The sequence below is a fragment of the Theropithecus gelada genome, chromosome 14 (genome assembly GCF_003255815.1).
Source record: "Theropithecus gelada isolate Dixy chromosome 14, Tgel_1.0, whole genome shotgun sequence".
Taxonomy (NCBI): Eukaryota; Metazoa; Chordata; class Mammalia; order Primates; family Cercopithecidae; genus Theropithecus; species Theropithecus gelada.
Window position 1 is genome coordinate 49,827,955 of NC_037682.1, and position 23,156 is coordinate 49,851,110.

Consider the following 23,156-nt stretch of genomic DNA (forward strand, 5'->3'; position numbering starts at 1 on the left):
ACCACAACATCTGGCTAATTCTTGTATTTTTAGTAGAGACAGAGTTTTGCCATGTTGTCCTCAAGCCCCTGGCCTCAGGTGATCCACCTGCCTCAGCCTCCCAAAGTGCTGGGATTGTGAACCACCACTCCCGGTCTATTCCTGATGTTTGAATAAATCCTTCCATCAACCATCCTCTCTATGCTTATCCTAAGCCCTGACCCGAACTAGTTTGGTGCCCCTCACCCTACAGAACTCTGAGCCCCTATTATGGGCAGAGACAGTGAGGAAGGAAGATAACTCCTGTGAGGATTTTGGGTCTAGTTTCATGGCTTTCCTTTGGGCTGAGTGTGGCAGTTCAGCCAACATAGATGTCAGCCCAAGTTCCCCCACCAGGCTAGAGGAAGACACATTCTTCCCAAGCATAGTGTTTGTGCCCTCTGTACCCACTGTCCTGACTGTGGAGATGGGCAGGCCTCTCTTCTCACAAGAGCCTCTGTTCTCTCTCAGACCTAAAGCTTAGATAGCAACTGGAGGAAATATCCTCCATACCCGGCCATCCAACTGCAACCACAATCTCCAGATTGGTCCCTAGTCCTATAGCACTGCATGAAGACCACTGACTTATCTCCAGTTATACTTTATTGTCATTATTTGCTTGTACATCTGCTTCCTGACTAAACCATATGGGAATGTGAAAGCAAAGGCCAGCTTTGGCTTATCTTTGTTATCTCCAGTGCCTTACACAATGCCTGACACATAGTAAGTGCTCAATAAATATTTGTGGCATGAGTAACAATACTTACTTGTGTCTGCTTAGTTCAATTCTAAGCAGGCAAGAACTTTTGCAATGTGTTGTGATTGTTTTCCTGTAAACGGCACAGGGAGGCACTCTGACTCTGTGACCTCCTCAATGGGTTCTACAGTACAACTGAGACAGAATAAATGTCTGACTGCTCTGTTTTGACTGGTGACAAGAGTTGCAAGCTGATTAATACATTTAAAGTGGTGATCAATTTGTCTTATTCATATCCTCTTATCCTGATTGTAATGAGTAGATCTTTTAACATAATGAAAACTGCATATTTCACTCAAATTCACAGTTTTGCATTCCAGAGGAGTTGAAATGCTGTTCTTTATTTAATGTTAAAATGAAGTATAAGCTCTTGTCTTGGGAGGCCAGGAAAGGTGACAAGCTGTCTCTCCTCTTGAAGGCCAAATGTGTGGAATCAACTGAAACCTTTGAATTTGACTATGAAAATAGATTTCAGAACTGTGAAATGGGAAGGCACATCTATCTCTTGCCTGGTTTATGGGTACATCGGCCCTGAGTGGAGATCATCTAGTTTTGGCTTGAATACTCTCCGATGATAGAGGGCTCACCACTGCTCATTTTATTTTTCAAAGCCTCCAAGTGAAAAAATAGTTCTTATATCGGTTCAGCATTGACCCCCCTGTTGTTTCCATTTGTTTCTGTTTCTGTGGACTTACCTGCTTCTCTTCCTTCTTCTCTCCCTCCCTCCTTTTTTTTTCCATTTTAAACTTCTTATAGTTTTCCCTTAAAATGTCTAATATCATAATAACCTCTTATACTTTGCAAAAGCTTCGAACTTTACTTGTGCTTTTCACATAGCTTTGCAGTGGTTTTCTGTTGATTCTGTGGCATTGCTGCTTCTCTTGGAACAGCCTCTAAGAGTGGCCTCTCTGATCCACACACCTTTCTCCCTCACTCACTGCCATATATCTAGCACCCAGAACCTTGCCTGACACACAGTGAGCTCTCAGTCAATGGTCCTTCAATGGATGAATGAATGAATACATAAATTCATGGTGGTGCCTAGAAAGCATTTTATTGACTGTGACCCTGAAACCCTGTCCATGGTTGCTTGGTATCCCTCCACTAAACAGTCAGCATCACACAGGGGCAACATGGAAATGGAGACAAATATATTCCCACTGTCTTCTATGGTTGAACCTGTGTCAGAAAAGCTCAGGAGTTTTGAGGAGGCTGTGATTTTGCCAGGGGACCAAAGAAGTAGGGGAAATCTGAAAACAGAGGAAAAGAACAGCAGGTGCGCAGAGAGGAGTGGAGATGAGAAGCAGAGAAGGTGCAGAGGGCTTAGCAGCCCTGGCTTCCCGGGGTGCCTGAGGCCTAGCGCTGTCCCTGTCAGGGCTCCAGAAGATGACCTGGCCTCCTTCCCCAAATTCCCCTTTATTGCTCAAGCCAACTCAGAATAGTTTATTTACTTGCAACCAGACATGTCCAACTAAATACAGGTAGACACAAAGACGTCTGCTTCTTAGCCTTGGAAAGGAGGCTCTGAATGGTAAGAAACTCTCCCAAGGCCACAGGAACAGGAGTGGCAGAATCAGGTCCACAGCCAGTTTTCCAATTGAATCGTAACCCGATGCCCTCCCACTGTGCTTTGTTCTATGCAGTCACTGAAGCGCGTCCCTGGCCCTGGCTTGTGCTCTGCCCCTGCATCTTGCTTCTAACAAAAGAAAGAGTCACTTCTGGAGCAGCCAGATGTAGCAGAGCAGTGGGAACCCAAACCAAGAGGAATTCACTCTCCATAAATTATGCTTTAATAGATGTCAATTATTAATTCCTAAATAAATATTTGTTAATATTCAAAAGAGTTTGCCTACCAAGAAAAACTCAGGCTACACAGAATAATTAGTGCTTCTTACTGTGCGATGGATGCAGCCCATAATGATTTTTTTTCCCTGTTCTGCATCTTTATTTTTTCTGAAGTGTGAATGCCTGAGTATGCTGGGTTTCCTGCGGGGGTTGGCTGGCCCTCCTCTGAGCAGTCTTGGTTTGAGGTATGTGCACAGAAAGAATGCAAGGAGCTGAATGTTTCCACAGAAGCTGCCATACTGGCCAGTGGTTCTTTCTCTTTCTTCTTTGTAAAGGGAGATTTTAAGAAGAACTGAAGCTGAAACATGTCTAATGAGAGAAAGTTGTAGATTTAGCCAAAAATTGGCATGTGGGGAAGCCATTCAATTGAACAAAAATCTCATGTCATGTATCACAGTTTTGAGCACTGTGCTAGGGCTGGGTCAGCAGGCAAGGGTGGGAGTGGCCACAGAACAGAATAGACGTGTCTCCAGGGTTCAAGGAGTATTCAAGACTAATAGGAGAGAGCATCGTGCTAAGTTCTTTGCTCAGGGGAGAATGAAATTAGTCCACAAAAAGTTCAACAAAATGCCAGGGGTGGCTTGGAGAAGCTAGAAAACACATTAACCTGGGGACAAGGGAAAGGAGTGATTCATGAAAGGAAGTCAAATTTGAGTCAGAGCTTGAAGAATGGATACATTTTGATGGGGCAAAGATGGCTTTGGCATTTGAGTTTTGAGCAGGCATTCATTTGTTTTTTCATCCATTTAAGATACATTTATTTGGTGCAACTGGTAGGTGCCAGCCAGCCTGGTCTAGATGCTGGAGATTTATTTTTTAATTCAAAAAATCCTGTGTCTGTGAACTTAGAGTTTACAGTTCAGTGATATATATTAATAACAATGACACATATAATGTTACCTAATAATTTCACATAGAACATAAAAAATAATTGCAATGCAGTGAGACATGGATCCAATAGAATGACCACCTCCACTGGTGACATCAGAGAATTCTTCAAGTGGTGGAGACTCTTGGTATAAATCCCAAAGGAGTCATTTATCCAATTACTCATTCACAGCAAATATTTACTGAGTACCTACACATACCAGACACACTTTGTGTATCCGGATAGTACGATAAACAAAACAAAGTCTTTTTCTCATGATGTTTATATCCTAAAAGTTTAGCAAATGAGGGGAGGGAAAGCCATTCCTCTCAGAGAGAATAGAACCGTGATGTCCTGGGGTGAAGCTACAGTTAAAGTTGCACAAGGAAGGGGGTTGTCAGGAGGTGAGACTGGAGAAGGAATTAGGGGCCACATTTCAAAGGACCTTACAACTGGGCTAAACATTTAGAACTTTATCTACAGCCGATAAAAAAGGTTTGGTTAAAACAAAGTTAGAAGAAAGTGATGTTGAAGGCTCTGTGGAAGCTGGATTGGAGGAATATGAGGCTGGGGGCAAGACACCAGTTAGGAAGTGATTGCAATAGCCCAAAACACTCATGACAAGGGCCTGGATCAGTGTGGGGATAGAGCAAGGACGTGTTTAAATTGGAAGAGTGGCTCTTAGCTTTGTGTGTACATGTGTGTGTCCAAGCTTTTTGAGAATAAAATGGAAGCTTCTGCGCCCAGGAAAATGCTCATACTCACCTACACATATTATTTTGCAAGCAACTTCAAAGGGCATGAATTCCAGATTAAGAATCCCTGAGTTATAGGAAACAGTTGGGGTGAGTGGGGGTCAGGAGGTGTACACATAAAATAAGAGGCTACAGCAATGGTTTGGACATGAATCCAGTGCTATTCTAGTTCCCCTTTCAGAATCCACCTTCTTGGGTCCTTCTAACTGTCCACATCCCATGACTTGGGTGGCTCCTGGTCGACAGAAACTTTCAGCTACCCATGAACTTGCCTGTCCCTCATTCCTTCTAGACCAAGCTTGTGCCTGTCTCCATCACTCAGATGCCCACCAGAGTCAGAGGCCAAGGAGACAAGTTCCTTCCGGTCTTTTCAGTCCTGGGGGAAAGTTAGAGTATTCCTCAGTGGTGTCAGTACCTCATGGTCCAGATCAAAGAGCACCTCCTTATAAGATGCCAGAGTACTAGAGGTGGGAGGACCCTCAGACATCAACAAATCTTGTTCCTTCATTGCACACATGAGAAAGTTAAGGGACAGAGAGGGGAAGAAATTTTTCCAGAGCCATGCAGAGTAAATGGGTGAGCTGGAACTAGAGCTCTCACCTGCTAATACAATGTCTTTTGCCCCTCACAGAAGGTAATGGCTCCCTTCATTCTTCTAGAAAAGCAGCATGTGCCTTATTAATGGTACTGATTGCAGCCATGACCTGAACCAATATCAGTAGATAGCAAGCTCTGTCTATGAGTGTGTGCACACTCAAGAGTATTGAATGCAAACCATGACAGAGGAGAGATTGGATGCCTTTAGGTGCTCACCAGTTTTCTCTGCCTACATCACCATTCCATGTAGGGAAAATAACAGCCCATGCATTTATTTTTCCTGGGCTCCCAGATGCCTTTGCAGTACCACGAGGATGATGATACCCAATTCCCAGGGGTGTTGCATACACGAAAGGGGAAGAACACGTGAACAGACTCCCACTGCCCTCTCAGAAAACACTCTTTTCTGCTTTTCTTCTTGGCACCTCTTCCCACACTCACCTTAAATAGTGCTGTGGGAAGAGCTGGGGCTGGGGTAGGTCAAGTTAGTGGTCAGAGAAGAAGGCAGAGGCTGAGTTTTGCCTTTGTTGTGGCCTAGGGCAGCATCATTTTCCATATATTCTATCTCCACATAAACCCACACAGACACCTTTACAGGGTCATTCAGAACTGAAGTCAGAAAGAGCAGTAAGCAAAAGAAGATAGAACTGGGATGTCCCTGGCAGATGCCACAGGGATGGCAAGGCCCAAGCAGGCTGGCTGGGCCTGGACTTGTCAGGGAACATAGAGAAAATCATGTTTTTGCCAGACTGAGTGAGCAACTTGTAGTCACTGAGAGCCCTGGCCCTCACCAAGAGTTTTCCCAGGTTCATGGGTAGCCATGCTAGTGGGCAGGGACAAGAACTGGAACCTTCTTCCAGAGAAGTACAAATGCTGTCTACAGATGGGCAGAATCCAGAGAGGTGGGATCTGCATCCAAATCATAGGGAGTTGTGACTTCTGGGTGTCCCACATGGTCCCAATTACTTTGAGTCTGGATCATGGACCTGCACAGTGAGAGCTTGGGAGAGACACTGTTCAGGAGTCAGGTGGTAGCTTCTCACACAATGGCTGTGTGCATTTGGGAGAGTTAGACTCTCAAAGCCTCTGTTTCCCTAGTTTCTCCATCCACTGGATATGAACAATAATAGGTTCCACCTTGATGTTGGGCTGAGGAGTAAGTGAGATTAAGGAGAGCCTGTATTAGTGAGCAATCAAAAAGTCCACGACAAAAATTGGAGGGCAGGAGGGTAGACCCTCCTGAAGCCACCTGCTGTTGTCTTTGCCTGAACAATTGCCTGCATTCTTCTGCAGCCTTCTTCTTTTTTAAAGTAAACTTTTTAAGAAAGGAAAACATACATATAGAAAAGTGTGCAAATTGTAAGTTATAGTTTGATGAGTTTTCTAAAGTGAACACACCCATAAAACTGGCTCTCAGACGGAGAAAATGCCCCTCATGGGACTTTTAGGGCCATACCTATTCCCCTTTCTCACTCCTAGCATCATGGATTAGTACTGTTTGCTCTTGGAAATTTCTATAAATGGGATCATATAATATATATCCTTTTGTGTTTGGCTTCTTTCAATTAACGTTGCGTTTGTGAGATCCAGCCAAGTTGTTATATGGAGTTGTAATTTCTTTATTTTCATTGCATGTACTATTCTATTATAGGAACAAACCACAATTTATTTATGCATTTTATGGTTGACGGCCTTTTGGGTAGTGTCCAGCTTTTGACTATTATAAATAATGCTGCTAGACCGTTCTTATACATGACTTTTGATGAGCATATGTATGTTTTTCTGTTGGCTATAGATTAAATTGAATCAAATTAAGTTGACATTTTTGTAGATCAAAAATTCAAACACTGACAATTTAATATGGCTCAATCTAATACTTTGGAGTAAAAATGTTGGGCCATTAGGCATGTATAACATATGCAACTTTCATAGATACTGACAGTTTCCCAAAGTAATTGTAACAATGGACACTCCTACCAGTAGTGTGTAAGAGTTTCAATTTCTACAGTCTTTGAAACAAGGGGTACTCAGGTTCCTCTGCAGAGCCTTATGTACCCACTTCCTCTGTTCTGAAGGGTCATTTTGCAGAATGAATTTGCAGTATTCTCTGCATTTGCTTTCCCCTTGGGAAGGTCTTTTTGACAGTTCTAATCCTAACTGAGCCATGTTTTAGTGTATGAAGAATGTGGTTCCACATAGAACAAGCGTAACGCTGGCAGAAGGAATAAAATTGTGAGAACAAAGAACAAAGCTCATTCCCCTCCAGTGATAACCTTGAAGCACCTGAGTTTGAACGGTATTAAGAAGGGTGACTTCTCCTTATACCAATGGTTTTCAATCTGTCCCCAGACAGGCTATGGAAAGTAAGAGGACAGGAGCTAAGCCTCTTCTCTCTTGCCCAGATCCGAGGAAGCTAGATATTTCCAGGGTGTTGGTGTTGATCAGAATCCATCTGCCAAATGGAGGCAGAATGGGAGGCTCTTTCTCCTTGGGTCTGGCATGGCTGCTCTATCCATTAGCCACAGTAGACTGAGTGCCTAGGGTTGCAAACATTTAGAGGGCCTACAAAAATGTTGTAATTCTCTTAAAATCAGAGAATTTTAGGACATTGTAGGTCAAAGAAAATGCTTAAATTTATAATATTAGTATTTTCTTCTTTATATTAATGTAGTCATAAAATATAATTTGTTTATTTACTTATCTAAATGGAAGAAAGAACCCACAAAAATAAGAGTACCTAGGACCCACTAAGGTCATACTGTGACCCTGGGGCCTAAGCCACCTGCAGAGTGGATAATTCGAATTCATGGCACTTTCTGAGTTTAGTTCCCCTTCAGAATATCTTTTTGATAGTTCTATCCCTGTTTCACCATGCCTCGGGGTATAAAGAATCCTGTCTACATTTGAACCAGAGAGTAAAAGGAGAACACTGGGAAGTTCTTCATTTCACCTCGTTCCCAAAAGTAGGGTAAAGTCTAAGGGTTCCTTAGACCTACCTTCGGAATCAGTGTGAAATCTGAATCTTTAGACAGCATAGACATAACTCCCTTGGGGTGCAGGGCAAGGGGTCTGCTGAGGACAGGATTGTGTTCTCTAGCTCCCAAGAAGATCCCAATATGGGTATCTGGACCCTGGTCATGGCTAGACCTCAAGCCTGCTTTAGTTCCTGTTTGTTTACTCCTTTGTTCTTCCTCCTCCCGATATGCACATACCCAGAGTCTAATTTAGGGGCTGGAGACTGAGACATCAAGATCTTATTTCTTCCAAACATGTCTCTGTTGGGCTGGCCTTCAAGGAACTATCGAATGATGAATAGCTGTTTGCTAGCTGGAGGAATTTAGAAAGGACAAGCTATTTAAAGCTCTGTGAAGAGCAAACAGGTTGGGAATATATCTTTTATTAAATGGGGGGGAAAAGAATAATTTTGCAAAATACTAATGATGTAAAATATGAACAACATGAACCTGATCGATTTTATTTACATCTTTATGTTTGAATTAGAGAGAGAAATGGACAAGGAAAGAAGAAAAAAGCAGATGGTTGGATGCAGAATCAAGAAGAGAGGGTTCTACCAGTAGCTGTGCCACAAATTTGCTCCATGATCCATAAAAAAGCACCCAACCTCTCAGAATCTCAGTTCCTGTATCTGCAAAAGTAATGACTAGATTATCCTGGAGGTCTTTTTTAGCCTTCAAATTTTAACACACAGTAGGGGCTCCATCAGTAACTGCTGAGGTAGTGAGGGAATGCAGGATTGTGACTAGACCAATATTACACACGTGTGAAATCCAGCAACAGAGATGGTGAGCTCATCAACAATAGCAAGGAGGCTGGGAAGCAGAGCCCATCTGTAGACAGCATTTGTACTGCCATAAAAATAGCATAACAAGATTATATTGAAATATCCCACTATTTAACTTAATAATTTAAATGTTTGCCTAATGAGGTGGACTTGATTGGATTAGGGCATTCACAATTAATTTTGATAGATCACTTTACACATTAGAGGTGCATTCTTCTGAACCAGGAGGTGGAACGGAAGTGCAAAATGTTTACGTTCAAACGAGCATGTGATTTTGCAGAAAACATTAATCCCAGATCATGCACACTAAGTCAATTTCAGAAATGGCTTCTAGATATATTATTAGAAATTGCTCTTCAAATATAAAAAGCTTGTAATAGAGTTCTGTCCATTTTTCCTTTGGCTGATGGAAGTTGTTTTATAAATATGCCTATGATAGGATGTTTTCTTCATCCAAGCCTTTTGGTACTAATTGCAACTTTTTAAACACTGTAAGTAGTAGCTGTCATGAACACTTTGAATCCTATTACAAATATGTATTTCTGAACAATTTCACATTTAGGGGTGCATTCTTTCAACTATTTTTTGCTACTTTCCCCCCCTGTTTTTTAAAAAAGAGTTTGAATTGGAAACTGTGAATCCCCCTTTTTTGTTAAGGAAATAATTTTATTATGCAATAGAAAAATGGCATCAGCCCCCTCCTACATTCTCTCAAAAATTAAAGATCCAGGAGTGTTCACATCTGCCCCAGGAGTCAGGAATGAGCAGAGGCTAATGGCCTCTGGAAAGGTAAATTGGAATCAGGCCATAAAATCCATCCCAGAGTTCCAGGAAAAACACATTCCTCGATGCCATTGCTGTCAGATCAAAACTGCATCTCTGTTTTCTATCAGGAAATTATCTCATGTAGAGTGTCCATGGGCAAGGTGCTTCTTGAAGAATTCTTTGGGTCTCAAGCTACCCTTCTGAAAGATGGAGCTAAATCACCCACATCTCAAACCTGAGAAATGGAGGTCCTACATGTGGCAATGTTTAGTGAGAGAGCATGCAGTCATAAAAGCACTGGTTTGGGACCGAGTGACCATAGCTCAAATCCTGACTTTGCTCTTATTAGCTGGTTAACTTGGAGAAGGCACTAACCCTTTCTGAGACTCAAATTCATCATTTAGTAAATGGGGACAATCACACCTGATGGCGAGTGTTGTGAGAATCGAATGCTACATCCCCCAATGCATGATAGCAGCTCTACAAGTTTTAATTCCCGCCACTCCACACCCAGTCTCCTTCTCTGGTAGGGAAGCAGTCCAAAATTCAAGGCACCATTGCCATCTTGGTTTCCGCAAGTGCTCCTGACAAGTCTATGGCACTTAGGACATGGGGGCCCTGTTCTTCCTGGTCTTGGGAAACATGATGTCTGCTCTGAAGGCTCCAAGCCACCTTTGTTAGCAGAAGCACCTGAATCTTCCTCCCTTCTCCTCCTCTGAGGTCCAAGCTCTATAATGAGACTTCATTAAACTCACCCAATGTGAGGTTTCAGTGACCTTCATAATGAAATCCAAGTACTTTGCAAGGTGCTCCGATTTGAATACATTCCCCAAAAGTTCATGTGTTGGAACCTTAATTCTTAATGCAGCAGTGCTGCAATGTGGGGCCTTTAGATGGTCATTGGGTCATGAGGGTGGAGCCCTCCTGAATGGATTCTTGCCATTACCATGGGAGTGAAGTACAGATTGCTGTAAAAAGGGAGCTCTGGAGCATCGCGATGTCTTCCGCACCTGCTTGCTTTGCCCTTCTGCCTTTCCGCAACAGGATGACGCAGCAGCTTTCCACAGTTCAGTTACCCGTGGTAAACTGCGGTCCGAAAATATTAATTGGAAAATTCCAGAGATAAATAATTCACAAGTTTTAAATTGCATGCCGTTCTGAGCAGCATGATGAAATCTTGGCCCTGCCCGGGTCATGAACCATCTTCTGTGCAGTGCATACCCTACCTGCCCGACAGTCACTTAGTAGCCCTCTGGGTTATCAGACCGACTGTCACAGTGCTTGTGTTGAAATAACCCTTGTTTTACTTACAGTGCAATGCAACAAGATATTTTGAGAAAGAGTGATGACATTCACCTAATTTTTATTATATTGTTATTATTGTTCTATTTTATTATTAGTTGTTGCTAAACTCTTACTGTGTCTAATATATAAATTAAACTTTATCATAGGAATATGTATAGGAAAAATGTCTTTTATACAGGGTTTCGTACTATCCATGGATTCAGGCATTCTTGACGGAGAAGGGAGCACTACTGCATTCTGAACGCATGAACTCTCTCCAACCCGGGTGCTTTGCTTATTTTTGCTGAGGGCTCACTCATCCTGGGATGCCCTTTCCTCTATTCTGCAACTAGGAAAGTTCTTATATTTCAATATCTAGCTCAAATGTCTCCTCCTCCCTTGTGGGTATAGCCACCATGGCTTTTTCTGGTCCTCTTTGGGTTTGTAATCTGTCCTGACACAGATATTATTCTGATATTAAGGCATTACAGGCTCCCTCAGAAAACCTCCATGCCTTTCCATCTCTGTGTCCCTGGGATCCTCAGAAACCAGGCTGATTATAAAGCTCTTAAAATCCTCCCAAGAATCCTACTGAGTTAGGCACTATTATTGAAGAAATCAAGCTTCAGAGACACTAAGTAGCTTGTCTATAGTCACACAGCCAGTGGGTGTAGAACAAGGATTTGAACCTTGAGAACGTCACTTCCAAGTCTGTGCTCTTTCCACTGCTCTATAAGCCTCTCCATGATCTCCTTAAATCTCCCACCAACCCAGAAGGCAGGCAGGGAAGGCCTCTTTATAGAAGAGGGAACTGAGGCTGATGGAAATGGTCACTTCCGAAGGCTTCCTGACTCATTCTGGGAACTGACTAAAGTTCTGGGTTTCTGATTCCAAAACTGGGCCCCTGCACAGCCGCAGGCTCCTGTCAGTGACCTGCTGAGTCACCCGCTCCAGAAAGCCACCTGCAGCAGGGTAGGTGGAGCCTGGGCTATGGCAATACCTGACAAATTCATGTGCCTCTCAGGGCCCTTCTAAGCCCCCTCACCACAGAGGTGACGAGTAAATGACAAGGGGCATCTCTGCTCCCAAGGGATTCCAGTCACGCGAACTCCGCCAATTAAGGCTGGAACGATGTCATCTCCTGAAATAGCATTTTAATGAGTGATGGTTCTGGGATAAATTGTTATCTTGTGATCCCTCATTAGAGAGCTTAATTAGATCCATCATAAAACATATTGATCAATGGCACTGTGCAGGTCCACAGGACATTCACCGTCTGCTGGAACATTCCTGCTCACCCTTTGGCAGAGCCTGGTGGGACCAGTCCCTGGGTCCTAAGAGCTGCTTGGGTGCAAGTTCTTTTTGAGTACCTGGGCACCATTATCCTGGTTCTTTCCTTCCTCCCTTATTTTCTTTCACAAATATTTATTTTAGCACCGTCCGTGTGCCAGGCACTGTGCTGGCTGCTTATGCTTTAACTTAGTTTATCCTCATGAATATCTGTTATTTCCTTATTTTGAAAATGGTGAAACAAACACCCCAAGCTGTCAACTGGGTGTAGCCCCAACAAACTGAGTTATATTTCAGGTAACTTCTAGGGAGTGGCTAATGCAAGATGGACAAAAGTAAAACTGAAGGGAAGAGTAGACTTGATTAAACTCCTAATCCCTGCTGAGACTCTCTGCTGGGTGGTATATATATGTCACATTTAACCTTCATATCAATGGTGAGAATTTTCATCTTCATTTTATAGTTAAGAGAACCGAGTCTCAGAAATGTTACTTGCTCAAAGTAATACAGCCAGTGAATATCAGAGCTGGAATTAGAACATGGCTCCAGGAACCTCAAATCCAGACAGGTGTGGGTTCAAACTCCAGTGCTATTATATATGTGCTATATAATTGTGTAATTTCTCAAGTTACATAAACCTTCTGAATATCAGACTCTGCATCTATAATACTGAGGGTAATAACTGGACCCATCTCATACAGTTATTTTGAGGATTCAATGAAATAATGCCTGTCAAGCATTTAAATAGTATCTGACCCACCCTAAGTGTTCAGTAAAGATTTTTCACTGAACATCCCAATTGTTTCCCCTTGGAAAGAAGTGACCTGTTTCCTTATCTATAAAGTGAGTATAGTAACCCTTGCCCTTAAACAATTCATAGGAGAGCACTTTAAAAAAGGTAAAGTATTCAAACTGGTTGGTCACCTTCTGTATACCTGTGTGCTGGCAAAAACTGGAGTCAGCATCTATTTTATGGAAGTTTTTTTTTTTTTTATCTCAGCTTACTGCAAACTCTGCTTCCTGGGCTCAAGCCATCCTCCTACCTCAGCCTCCCGAGTAGCTGGGACCACAGGCACACGCCACCAAATCTGACTAATCTTTTGTATTTTTGGTAGAGATGGGGTTTCACCATGTTGCCCAGGCTGTTCTTAAACTCCTGAGCTCAAGCAATGCACCTGCCTCAGCTTCCCAAAGTGCTGGAATAACAGGCATGAGCCACTGAGCCCAGCCTGGAAGAATTTTAAATTATTATTTTTATTATTAAAATAATGCACTAGCACAATGGTGGTGGGGATGGGAAGATGGATCAAGAGAAAAAGGTGGGGGTGGGTAATAAAATCAGAGTATTGAGACTTCAGTGGAAGGTAGAGGTTACTTTGGTGGCCCAGGAAGTGGCCTGGGGAGTCTAACCAATGGGGCATGACTGCATTGATTCAAGGGTCTGGGCTCCACAGGGTGTGCGTGCAGTGATGGTATGTGCACATATCTGCATTGTGCATGTGTGTGTGTGTGTGTATGTGTGTTGAACATAATGCATATAGGATTGTAGAACTTTGCTATACAAAAGAAAGGACTCTGGAGACTCATCCATGGATTGTGCAAGCAGGTGTTTGTGTGTGTGTGTGTGTGTGTGTTTCTCCTTTTGTGTATTGAGGCCGGTTTCCACGAGAGGGTGACTTTTTTCACCTGTGTACACTTGGAGTTTTTTTCCTTTTTTATTATAGTAAATGTAGCTTGAAAGCTGGGGATAGCATAGCTTTTCCCTGAACACAGATCACATCACATAATTTTTCTTTCAGAGAAAAGTGCTGCAAAATAACCTGCAGATGGTGAGTCTCTTTCTCTTTCTGTCCTGCTCTTGCGTGCTCTCTCTGTCTATCTGACTCTTTGTTTTTCTCCGTCTGTCTCCATGTCTCTCTGTATCTCTGTCTCTGAGGCCCTATTTATAGCTTAAAATGCTTTCATATTTTAACACTTGGCATGTAAAATGCCCCCGTATTACACAACATAGCATGCATTCGGGTTTGTAATTAGATCATTGTTTCATCCCAAGTTCCACACATAATGATGCTGGACCTTGTTCCTTATTCCCTAGTACTACCTGCAAATACTGCCAGGTCTGGGTATCCTGCCCTTACCCCTTTCCCAGTTTTGTTTTTGCCAACTCCCAATGACAATCCTGCAACCTCACTGCTCCCTGCTCCCTTGCTGATCCTCTCCTGCAGCCTTCGCGATGGGTTCAGTGTTCCTCGGCGACGGCTCAGAGCAGCCCCTACCTCCTCTCCCTCTTTCTCTCTCTCTCTCTCTCTCTCTCTGGCATAGCCTGAACAATCGCTTCACTCTGTTAGCAAGGCCATCAGAATTTCTGAACACAGTCACAAAATTTACATCCCTCCAACTGTCCCAATATAAACACTACCCAGAGGAAAGGGAGGAAAGGTCTCTTTTCTCTAAAATAAGAAGATGCAATTTTTAAAAAAAAGAAAGTAGGGAGGAATCAATATTCATTTTTAACCAATCTGGACATGTGTTAGAGGATATTGCTGAGAACAATTAGGGATGTATGAGTGAGAGGTTTATTTCTCACTTGCTTGTCAGGTCAGAAGACAATCTGTTTATTTTCCTGCTACAATTTTATTCGATAAACTGAAAGGATGGGAGCTAGGAAAAAGGGTATGAACAGGATGTGTGCTATCAATTTGTCAAATAAATAATCGTCCTTGGAAACAACAGATTTTATTAATTAGACAGGATGGTGTATTATTACCATTAAAGTGTTATATTGCATTAATTTTTGTATTTTACTCGGCTACTAATTACTGTAAAAGATTTCGGGAATGAAGCAAAATAAAATCATGCCGCATTATAGATAATGTAAAGATAGCGTGAATTAATTTGTCGGCCGCTCCCCGCCTGCCTCCGGGAGACGAAGAGGCATGGAAGGGCCTCCGCTGCTCGGCTTGCCGGCCGCTCCAGAGCTCCGCACCAGCGCTGCTCCCGCCTTGTCGCAGGAGGCAGCTGTGAAGACCTGAGGTTCAAGACCTGGCTCAGCGGCGAACTTGCTTGGTACCCTTTGGCAAATCACTTCTCTGAGGCCTCGGTTTCCTCTTCTGTAAATGTAAACATCCCTTCTTTTTTTAACCTTACGGGGTGGTTATAAAGATCTAACGAATTCCCGAGAGTAAAAGTGCTTTCAAATGTCAGAGATGGGAAGACGGGTTGAGATCTAGTACAGTAAGAAGAGGCAGACAGAGGTGGGGGGCATCCAGTGTTCAGACCCTGCAGGGCCAGCTCTGGTCAGACTTAATGCTCAGAGACTGCCAGAGTCGGGGGCCCGGATAGTTAGGGCTTGGGGAGGGAATTAGGGCTCTCCAAGGCCATCCAGCGGTCGTCTCAGCCACCCCCTCACTGGGCAGTGCCTGGGAGTGGGGGCCCATGGCCACACCCTGGCTGAGCCGAGTTCCTCACTGTAAATGCAGACTAGAATACACCTCCGTTGTCCCCAGGTGCTCACACCAGGGAATCCCTCACTGGGTATTGGCACAGTGGAAAAAAGCACGATTCTCGTCAGACAGGACCGGGTTTTAATCCCTGCACAGCCACGCAAGAGCCATGTGGCCACAGCCAAGTCCCTTAACCTCTCTGAAGGGCAGTTTCTTCTTCAGTTTAAAAAAAAACAAAAAACAAAAACTTGTTTGCTCAGGAATAAAATTCCCACGCTGGGCACAAGTTCTGGCTAAGGAGGCGGCGGCTGGGCCCTCACGAGGGTGCCAGGGTCCCCAGGGCTCCCCATGACAGCACAGCCTCATGGGGACTAGGAGCCCCAGCAGAGCCCTCCCCGTCCAGCTCCATCCAGGCGCTGCCTCCCGGGTCCTCGCTGACCTCCGCTCGGGCAGAAGCCACCAAGTCCCAGGGCGGCCCCCAAGCCCCACCCCGGGGGCGCGGTTCTCCCTCGCTCGGCGGCCGAAGCCCAGCCACGTTTTTCTCCAGGCTGGGTCTCCGCAGCCAGGGCCGGACGAGGGCCATTTCTCACGACCCACTGCCACCTACTGTCCGCAGCGGAGAACTGCAGACCGAGCGCGGCAGGCCTCTGGGAAGCTGCCACCGGGAGGGGCCAGAGCCCCAGGCGGCGCTCAGGCCCCTTGGCCTGGAGCCCCAGTTCCCAATGTGTTACGGATACGTGTTGCAGCCCTGTGGGAACAACTCAGCTGGCCACCTGAAGCCCTGATGCTCTGGCTTGCACTATTACTGGGGTAACTGGACCCCTGGGGACACAGGAGCACTAGGGCAAGGGCCTCCCTCCCCATTCGGCTACAGTCCGCTTTAGAGGCCTGAAAATCCTGCCCGTGGGTTTGGAGGGCTGTCTCTGGCTGCTTGAACTGGACCTGATGTAGGGCTTCCAGAGACAATTGTCCCTGTTTCCAGTTTCCAGATTAGAACTTCGCCTGTCCTGCAAGTCTGACCTGAGCCTGAGCTGGGCCTGCCTTCAGCTTTCTCCCTATTCTCTGGATGCCTTATGTGACCTTCTCTTGGGGCATGGATCAGGCAGCCCTGCATAAAAGCATGGTCCCAAATCTTGACTTCTCCACTCACAAGCTGGCTGATCTGAGGTAAGTGACTCAGCCTTCTTGTGCCTAGTTTTCCTCATCTTTAAACCAGCAATATCAATAGTAACTTCCATATAGGGTTGTCATGAGGATAAAATGAGTGGATATATATACACACACATACACACACACAAAGGAATTAGAACAAGGCCTGGCACACAGTAAATGCCTTATACGTACATAGTAGTGCATTATCCAAACATTAGGGATTATCTGTGTCAGTGTTATCTGTGTGCCTGTCGCAAGACTTCCATTTGATTGTGAGCTCCGTAAGTGCAGAAATCATCTCTGATTCAGCCATGAATCCTCAGCTACTTGCACACAGAAGGTTGCAGTACCAGTTATCCATGCATTCATTCATGCATTTAATAAATATTTATTCTACTAAGTGCCAAGCACTCTGTCCCGGGTTTACAAATATTAAGAAAGACAAAGACCCTTCCCTCATGGAGCTTGTGTTGTTTGGAGAAGACAGAAAGAGAGCAAACAAGTAAGTTGATAAAATGGGTACATCTTGTAAAAGGTGCTAGAAAGAGAACAGCCAGACTCTTTGGAAGAGGATGATGGAGGAGGAGCGTGGAAGAGAGCTTTTGGATGGTCAGGGAAGGCATTGCTTCTAAAGGCCTCTGAAGAAGTGATAATTAAGCTGAAATTTAAATGAAAAGGAAGAAGCTGGTGGATGCCTGGGGTATAGGCCAAAGATGGACTGCAAAGGAGGAAACTTCCTAAGGTGATGGAAATGTAACAGTGGTTACCTAAGTATATTTATATAGTTGTCAAAACTCATCAAACTGAACCCTGAAAAGGAGTGAATTTTATTCATAAAAATTATGCTTCAGGATGGGCACAGTGGCTCATGCCTATAATCCCAGCACTTTGGGCCAACGTGGGTGGATCACCTGATGTCAGGCGTTCAAGACCAGCCTGGTTAACATGGTGAAACTTAGTCTCTACTGAAAATACAAAAAGTAGCCAGGCCTGGTGGTGTGTGCCTGTAATCCCAGCTACTTGGGAGACTGAGGCAGGAGAATCGCTTGACCCCGACAGGCAGAGGTTACAGTGAGCTGAGATCACACCATTACACTCCAGCCTGGGCAATAAGAGTGAAACTCCATCTCAATAATAATAATAATAATAATGCCTCAATAAAGCTGATTTAAAAATAAAAGGTGGTAGCCAAGTAAAAAATCAAGGAAGAGCATTCCAGACATTGCAAAGAAGAGCTGATGCTTAGCCTCTGAAGCAGGGAAAATCTTTTTGCATCCTGGGAAGGCCTGTATGGATGAAGCATGGTAAAGAAGAGGGAAGGTAGCAAGAGATGAGGCAAAACCATGACATGCTGGACTTGGTGAGGTTAGGATTTTATTCTGTGTGAATAGAAAAAGCCCTTGATTTGCTATCAAAAGTCCTAAACCCTGGTCTGGACTTTCTAGCTGTATTGTCTTGGATGAATCATTGAACTATTGTGAACATTTTTTAAATGTGTAAAATAGGACTACAAATGATATGCAGGGATCCCATCAAAGGGGGCTGCAGCCAGGGCTGACTATGAAGGCAGGCTGACTGACACCTGACACCTGGGGATATACCCACATACTTTTATTGGGCACTCAAAAGATTGCTTATTGAATTAAAATAGTACATGCCTGTACGGAGTAGAGACCTATGACCTTTCAAATAGCAGTTGGTGAGTGGTGGGGTGGAAGAATGGGAATTATTCCCATAATTAGGGCATTGACTAATTAGGGCATTGAGTCCTTCAGTGTGTCCTCACTTACCCAATACTTTTTTTCTCTCTTATAGGCAATTCTTCTTTTCCTTGGTCTCATAGCATGTGTCACAGTTTATTATTATGCATTTAAATTCTGTACATCTTTGTTCAGTGTCTGACTTTCTGTGGACTGCAAGTTCCATGAGGACCAGGACTGTGTCTGTTCTCTAAACCAATGTACCCCAGTATCTAACACTATCATTGGTACATAGGAGGCACTCAGTAAATACTACTTGAATGAATGAATGAATGAATGAATGAATGAATATAACCATTTATCCAAAGACAATTAACTATCCACAGTGCCCTTTCTGGTTCTTCCCAAATAATCCACCTTCTGCCCATTACCCTCTGGAAGCTCATCGCTTAAGCCTTCCTTTTTGGGTTTTCTCCATCATCCTCATTCTAAATTCAGCACTGACCAACCCCACAGAGTTTCTTTCTATTTTAATAAACATCTACACAAAATTAAGGAGATAAAGACTGGTGGTTGTGTTTGATTTCACACTGGTTTTGGCCTTGGATATTGTAAACTACCTTCACTTTAATTTGTTTTTCTGAAGTACATAGGGTTGAATCGACTATAATTCCCATTTTCCACATGAGGAGCCACACAGTTGACGAGATGGATTGACTCATCCCATGGCATAGCTAGGGAGTGGCAGGGACACAGATAAACCCCGGGTCCCATGGCTCTAAATTCCATGATCCTTTTCCCTGCAGGTTCCTCTGCTTGATGGTTCTATGTGCAATACATTTCTCCCTTCACACCTTAGGCACTGATGGTGCATGACAAACCGTGGTGATGGTTCTCCACTGAGAAAAGATGATAAAGTCTCTCAGAAGCAATACTCTTCTTACCGTATCTAATCCACTTCCAGTGGCCATCAGAGCAAATGGAGGACATTATAACACGATTACGTGCATAGATCCCAAGTAAGGCCTCTAGAGCCAGATCTGCCAGGTTTGCATATTGGCCTTGCCACCTTCCAGCCCTCCAACCTTGGGTGATTTATTTCAGGTCTCTGTGCTACAGGCTCTTCATCCTAAATTGGAGATAAGAATAGTGACTACCATATAGGGTTTCTGGGTGAATTAAATGAGTTAATACATGTAAAATGCTTGGAAAAGTGCTTATCCAATAGAAAGTGGCCAATTGATGTTGTCCTTCCTTCCTTCCCTCCCTCTCTTCATCCCTCCCTCCCTTCCTCTCCTTCCTTCCTTTCTTCCTTCCTTCCTTCCTTCTACCTTCCTTCCCTCCTCCCTCCCTCCTACCTTCCTTCCNTCCTTCCTTCCTTCCTTCTACCTTCCTTCCCTCCTCCCTCCCTCCTACCTTCCTTCCCTCCTTCCTTCCTTCTCTCCCTCCTTCCTTCCTCCCTCCTTCCTTCCTTCCTTCCTTCCCTCCTTCCTTCTTTCCCTCCTTCCTTCCTTCCCTCCTTCCTTCCTTTCTTCCTTCTCTTTCTGTATTTCTCTCTCCACTTCTTTCTCTGTTACTTTTTTTGTTCTTCTCTTTTCTTTTTACTCTCTTGCTCTATATTATTCTTCCTAAATTCCTGTCTCTTCTCTGAATGTAACTTCACAATAGTGCATTGATAAATATTTGCTGAACCAATACATAAATGAGTAAAGAAAAAGGAAAGGGAAGGAGGGAGCTGATGCCTGGCACAAGATGTGAAAAAGTGAGGATAGAACAAAACAAGATAATCTTGTGTTTTTATATGTTTGTTTTTAATCTTAATGTATGAGCTATAACAGGTAAGACATTCTCATCCTGTTTTACCATGGGAAAGTCAACCAACCTCTCTGCACCTCCCTTTCTGCATCTGTATGGGAGCAGCATTGAACTAAATAGTCCTTATGTTTTCTGTCTCTGAGTCTACAATTCCATCTATATGAAATGTGATGTTGACTTTTCCTAGCATTTGAAATGAGATGGGGAGGGGATGAAATGAGCCAAATGTACATTTCCAAATGAAACCTGTTTCACCTGTGGCACCCATACAAGACTTCACAGGTGAGTACTTGCTTTGATCTCACCCTGGTGTTGACTTCTATCTCCTACTCTGCCTCTTAATAGCAATGGGACTTTGAGCAAGACACTCAACATCTCCAAGCTTCCCTTTCCTCATCTTATTATGAGACTAAATGAGATAATGCATTGTAAGATGCTTAGCACAGTGATCAACATGTAGTAAATGTTCATTAAATTACCACTGATGTACATTGTTAAAGTGTATATATGACCTCAAGCCTTGACAAAACCCATTCTAAGGCCCAATGATGAGTTTCCTATTAGCTGGTATTTTGGGCATTTTATGATTAAGCATTCATCGAAAATCCACTATGTGTTAGAAATTGAACCTCATGATAGCATAGGGAAGTCAAGGTTCAAAGGATTACATGCATTTTTTCAGGTCCCAATATATTTCTCGTACTTTGCTATATTATGCCCTTTAGTCCTTCTAACAACCCTGTAGGTAAGTTTTGTTGGGGTTGCAGGAATGAATTGAACTCAGGAAGTTGAGAAGTAGAGCCTGCAGGGAGCAGGTGTGATGGGAATTCACAGGACTCAACCTGGACCACACCCAGCTCCTTCCCCTCTGTAAGCCACAGTCAGCAAATATTCTGATTGCACAGTGCCAAGGATGGGAGTGCTGTTGAGACGCTCATCAACCCTGCAGAGTGGGAAAAAATATGAGTACCTCCCTCATGAATTCTCAGTCCTTGCTTCTGGCTTCCTGTCCCTTCCCTTCTTTGACTTCTTCCACGCAAGGCTTGGGCATAAATAATGTACCTGAGCATGAATAAACACTGTGACTGGCTTCTCTCTCCCAGGGGATGTTTTGCTTTTGCAGCTGGATCTCTCATATCTTCTGGACCCAAACTCCAAGCCTCCACATTCTTACTTAATTAGAATCCAAAGGCCTTAACCCAGCACGTGGGCTCTTCCCCAGCCTCCCTCCCTCTCTCCCTCCCACCTGAGTCAACTTGCCTGTGGTTGTCTTCTCTTATTCCAGCCCGAAGACCCTGGTCTATTCGACCCCTCCTCATACTCCCCATCTCCAGGATTCTACTGATGCTGCTTGCTGCTTCTGCTGGAATACTTCACATACCCAAATACTGCCTCTATTTTAGGTCTCAGTTCAGAGATCACCTCCTCCAAGAAGGCCTCTGTGATTTTACAGCTGGAAATAGTTTCTCTCTCAGAGAAATCATTACAGCAGTGGTTCACAACTTTGAATATGAATTTTTGCACATGAATCAGCCCAGATATTTTGTTAAAATGCAGATTCACAGACAGTAGGTCGGGGATGGGGTCTGAGATTCTGCATTTCCAACTTGCCCACCCGTGATGTTTGCTGATGCTTCTGGTCTGTGAATTACCCATTGAGTAGCAAGTCATTGACCAATCTGGCTGTGTATCAGAATCACTTGACAAGCTTATTGAAACTGTGGATCCTGGGGCCAGAGGTTGATCCAGGTTTTGTGGGGCCTGAATTTATTCCATCTAGAGAGTCCTTTTAAAAGTATATATATAAAGTTATGAATAAGAAATTGCCACCTATTGTTCCAGCTGCTTGGGAAGCTGAGGTGGGAGGATCACTTGAACCTGGCAGGTAGAGGTTGCAGTGAGCTGAGATCGCGCCACCGCCCTCCAGGCTGGGCAAGAGAGCAAGAGCCTGTCTAAAAAAAAAGGAATTGCTGGATCTTCTCCCAGGTCCCTGGAAGGAGCTGTGCAAGTGAAGGGTCTTGACGTATAAACTTCACTAGCTGCAAGGTAAATCCATTTTTGCCTGGGGCCCACACAACAGCAGAATCTTGGAAGGCAGGAACTATATGTGTGTTTTGTTTTTAGAATTTCTCCAGGTTATTCATAGTGACCAATCCTAGACCTACCCCCACGCCACTTCTAGGAATAGAGCACTTGAACTCCTGTCCATCCACTTACCTCCCTCTATTCCTTCCATCTCCAAAGCTGCTGTGCCAGGCACTGGGATAGACCCCACAGAAACAAGGATCAAGGACAGGCAGGCTCCTCCCCTCAGCAAGCTCATGGTCTACTGGAAAACTGGTCACAGCTTCACAAAATGAACTCCTATCAGCTGTTCGTCCAAGTGCTGCAGGGATCAGAGGAGAGAACAAAACTCAGTCCTGATAAAAAGACAAGACTGGGAGGTCTCCCAGAGGGGCTGACATCGAGCGAGCTCTTACCAAATTACTGGGGCTTCTCCAAGCAGAGGGCACACTCTGTGCAAAGGCAGGGAGGCCTGAGAGAATATGTTCTCTTCAAGAACTAGCCAATCAAATCCATGTGTGGCAGAAGAGCAGGGCATATTTTGGGGGTTGGGGGCAGGGGGTAGGGCTGTGAGGAACGGGTATGGAGAGGTGGCTAGGCTCTCAGGAGTTGGGGCTCTTTGGGAGTGGATGGTGGGCAGTGGATGTTTTCAGGCAGGGGACTAGCATGATCAGGTCTTTTTTTTACACGTGCATGCATTACTTTCAACTTCCAACAATAACTAGTTCTTTCCATGACATCACATTATTAGATCCAGAGACCTTTATTTCTTTTTTAAAGACATCTTTAGTTCTTTAATGACTATTTCTTTTAAAGTAATTGTTGAATGTCAGATAGCCTGCAAAGTATTTTGATCTTATTTATTCCTCCTACAAACTCTGGGAGGCATAACGGATGATGTCTATTTAACAGATATATGAACTGAGGACAGGAAAGTTTAAGGGACTTGCCCAAGGTAACAGAAATAGAAAATCTGAAAAGCCTTAAGACCCATAGACAAG

At 43.9% G+C, this 23,156-nt stretch overlaps 1 protein-coding gene across 1 annotated transcript in view; it reads right to left on the reverse strand.

The window, feature by feature from the left end:
• The window catches only part of LOC112607152, a 61,445-nt gene extending 38,986 nt beyond the window's left edge, over nt 1–22,459 (reverse strand). The window contains exon 1 of the mRNA XM_025358260.1: nt 22,309–22,459. Coding sequence (XP_025214045.1) covers nt 22,309–22,414 — 106 coding nt within the window. The 5' untranslated portion in view covers nt 22,415–22,459. The remainder of the gene's footprint in view (nt 1–22,308) is intronic.
• Between the last annotated feature and the right edge of the window lie 697 nt (nt 22,460–23,156).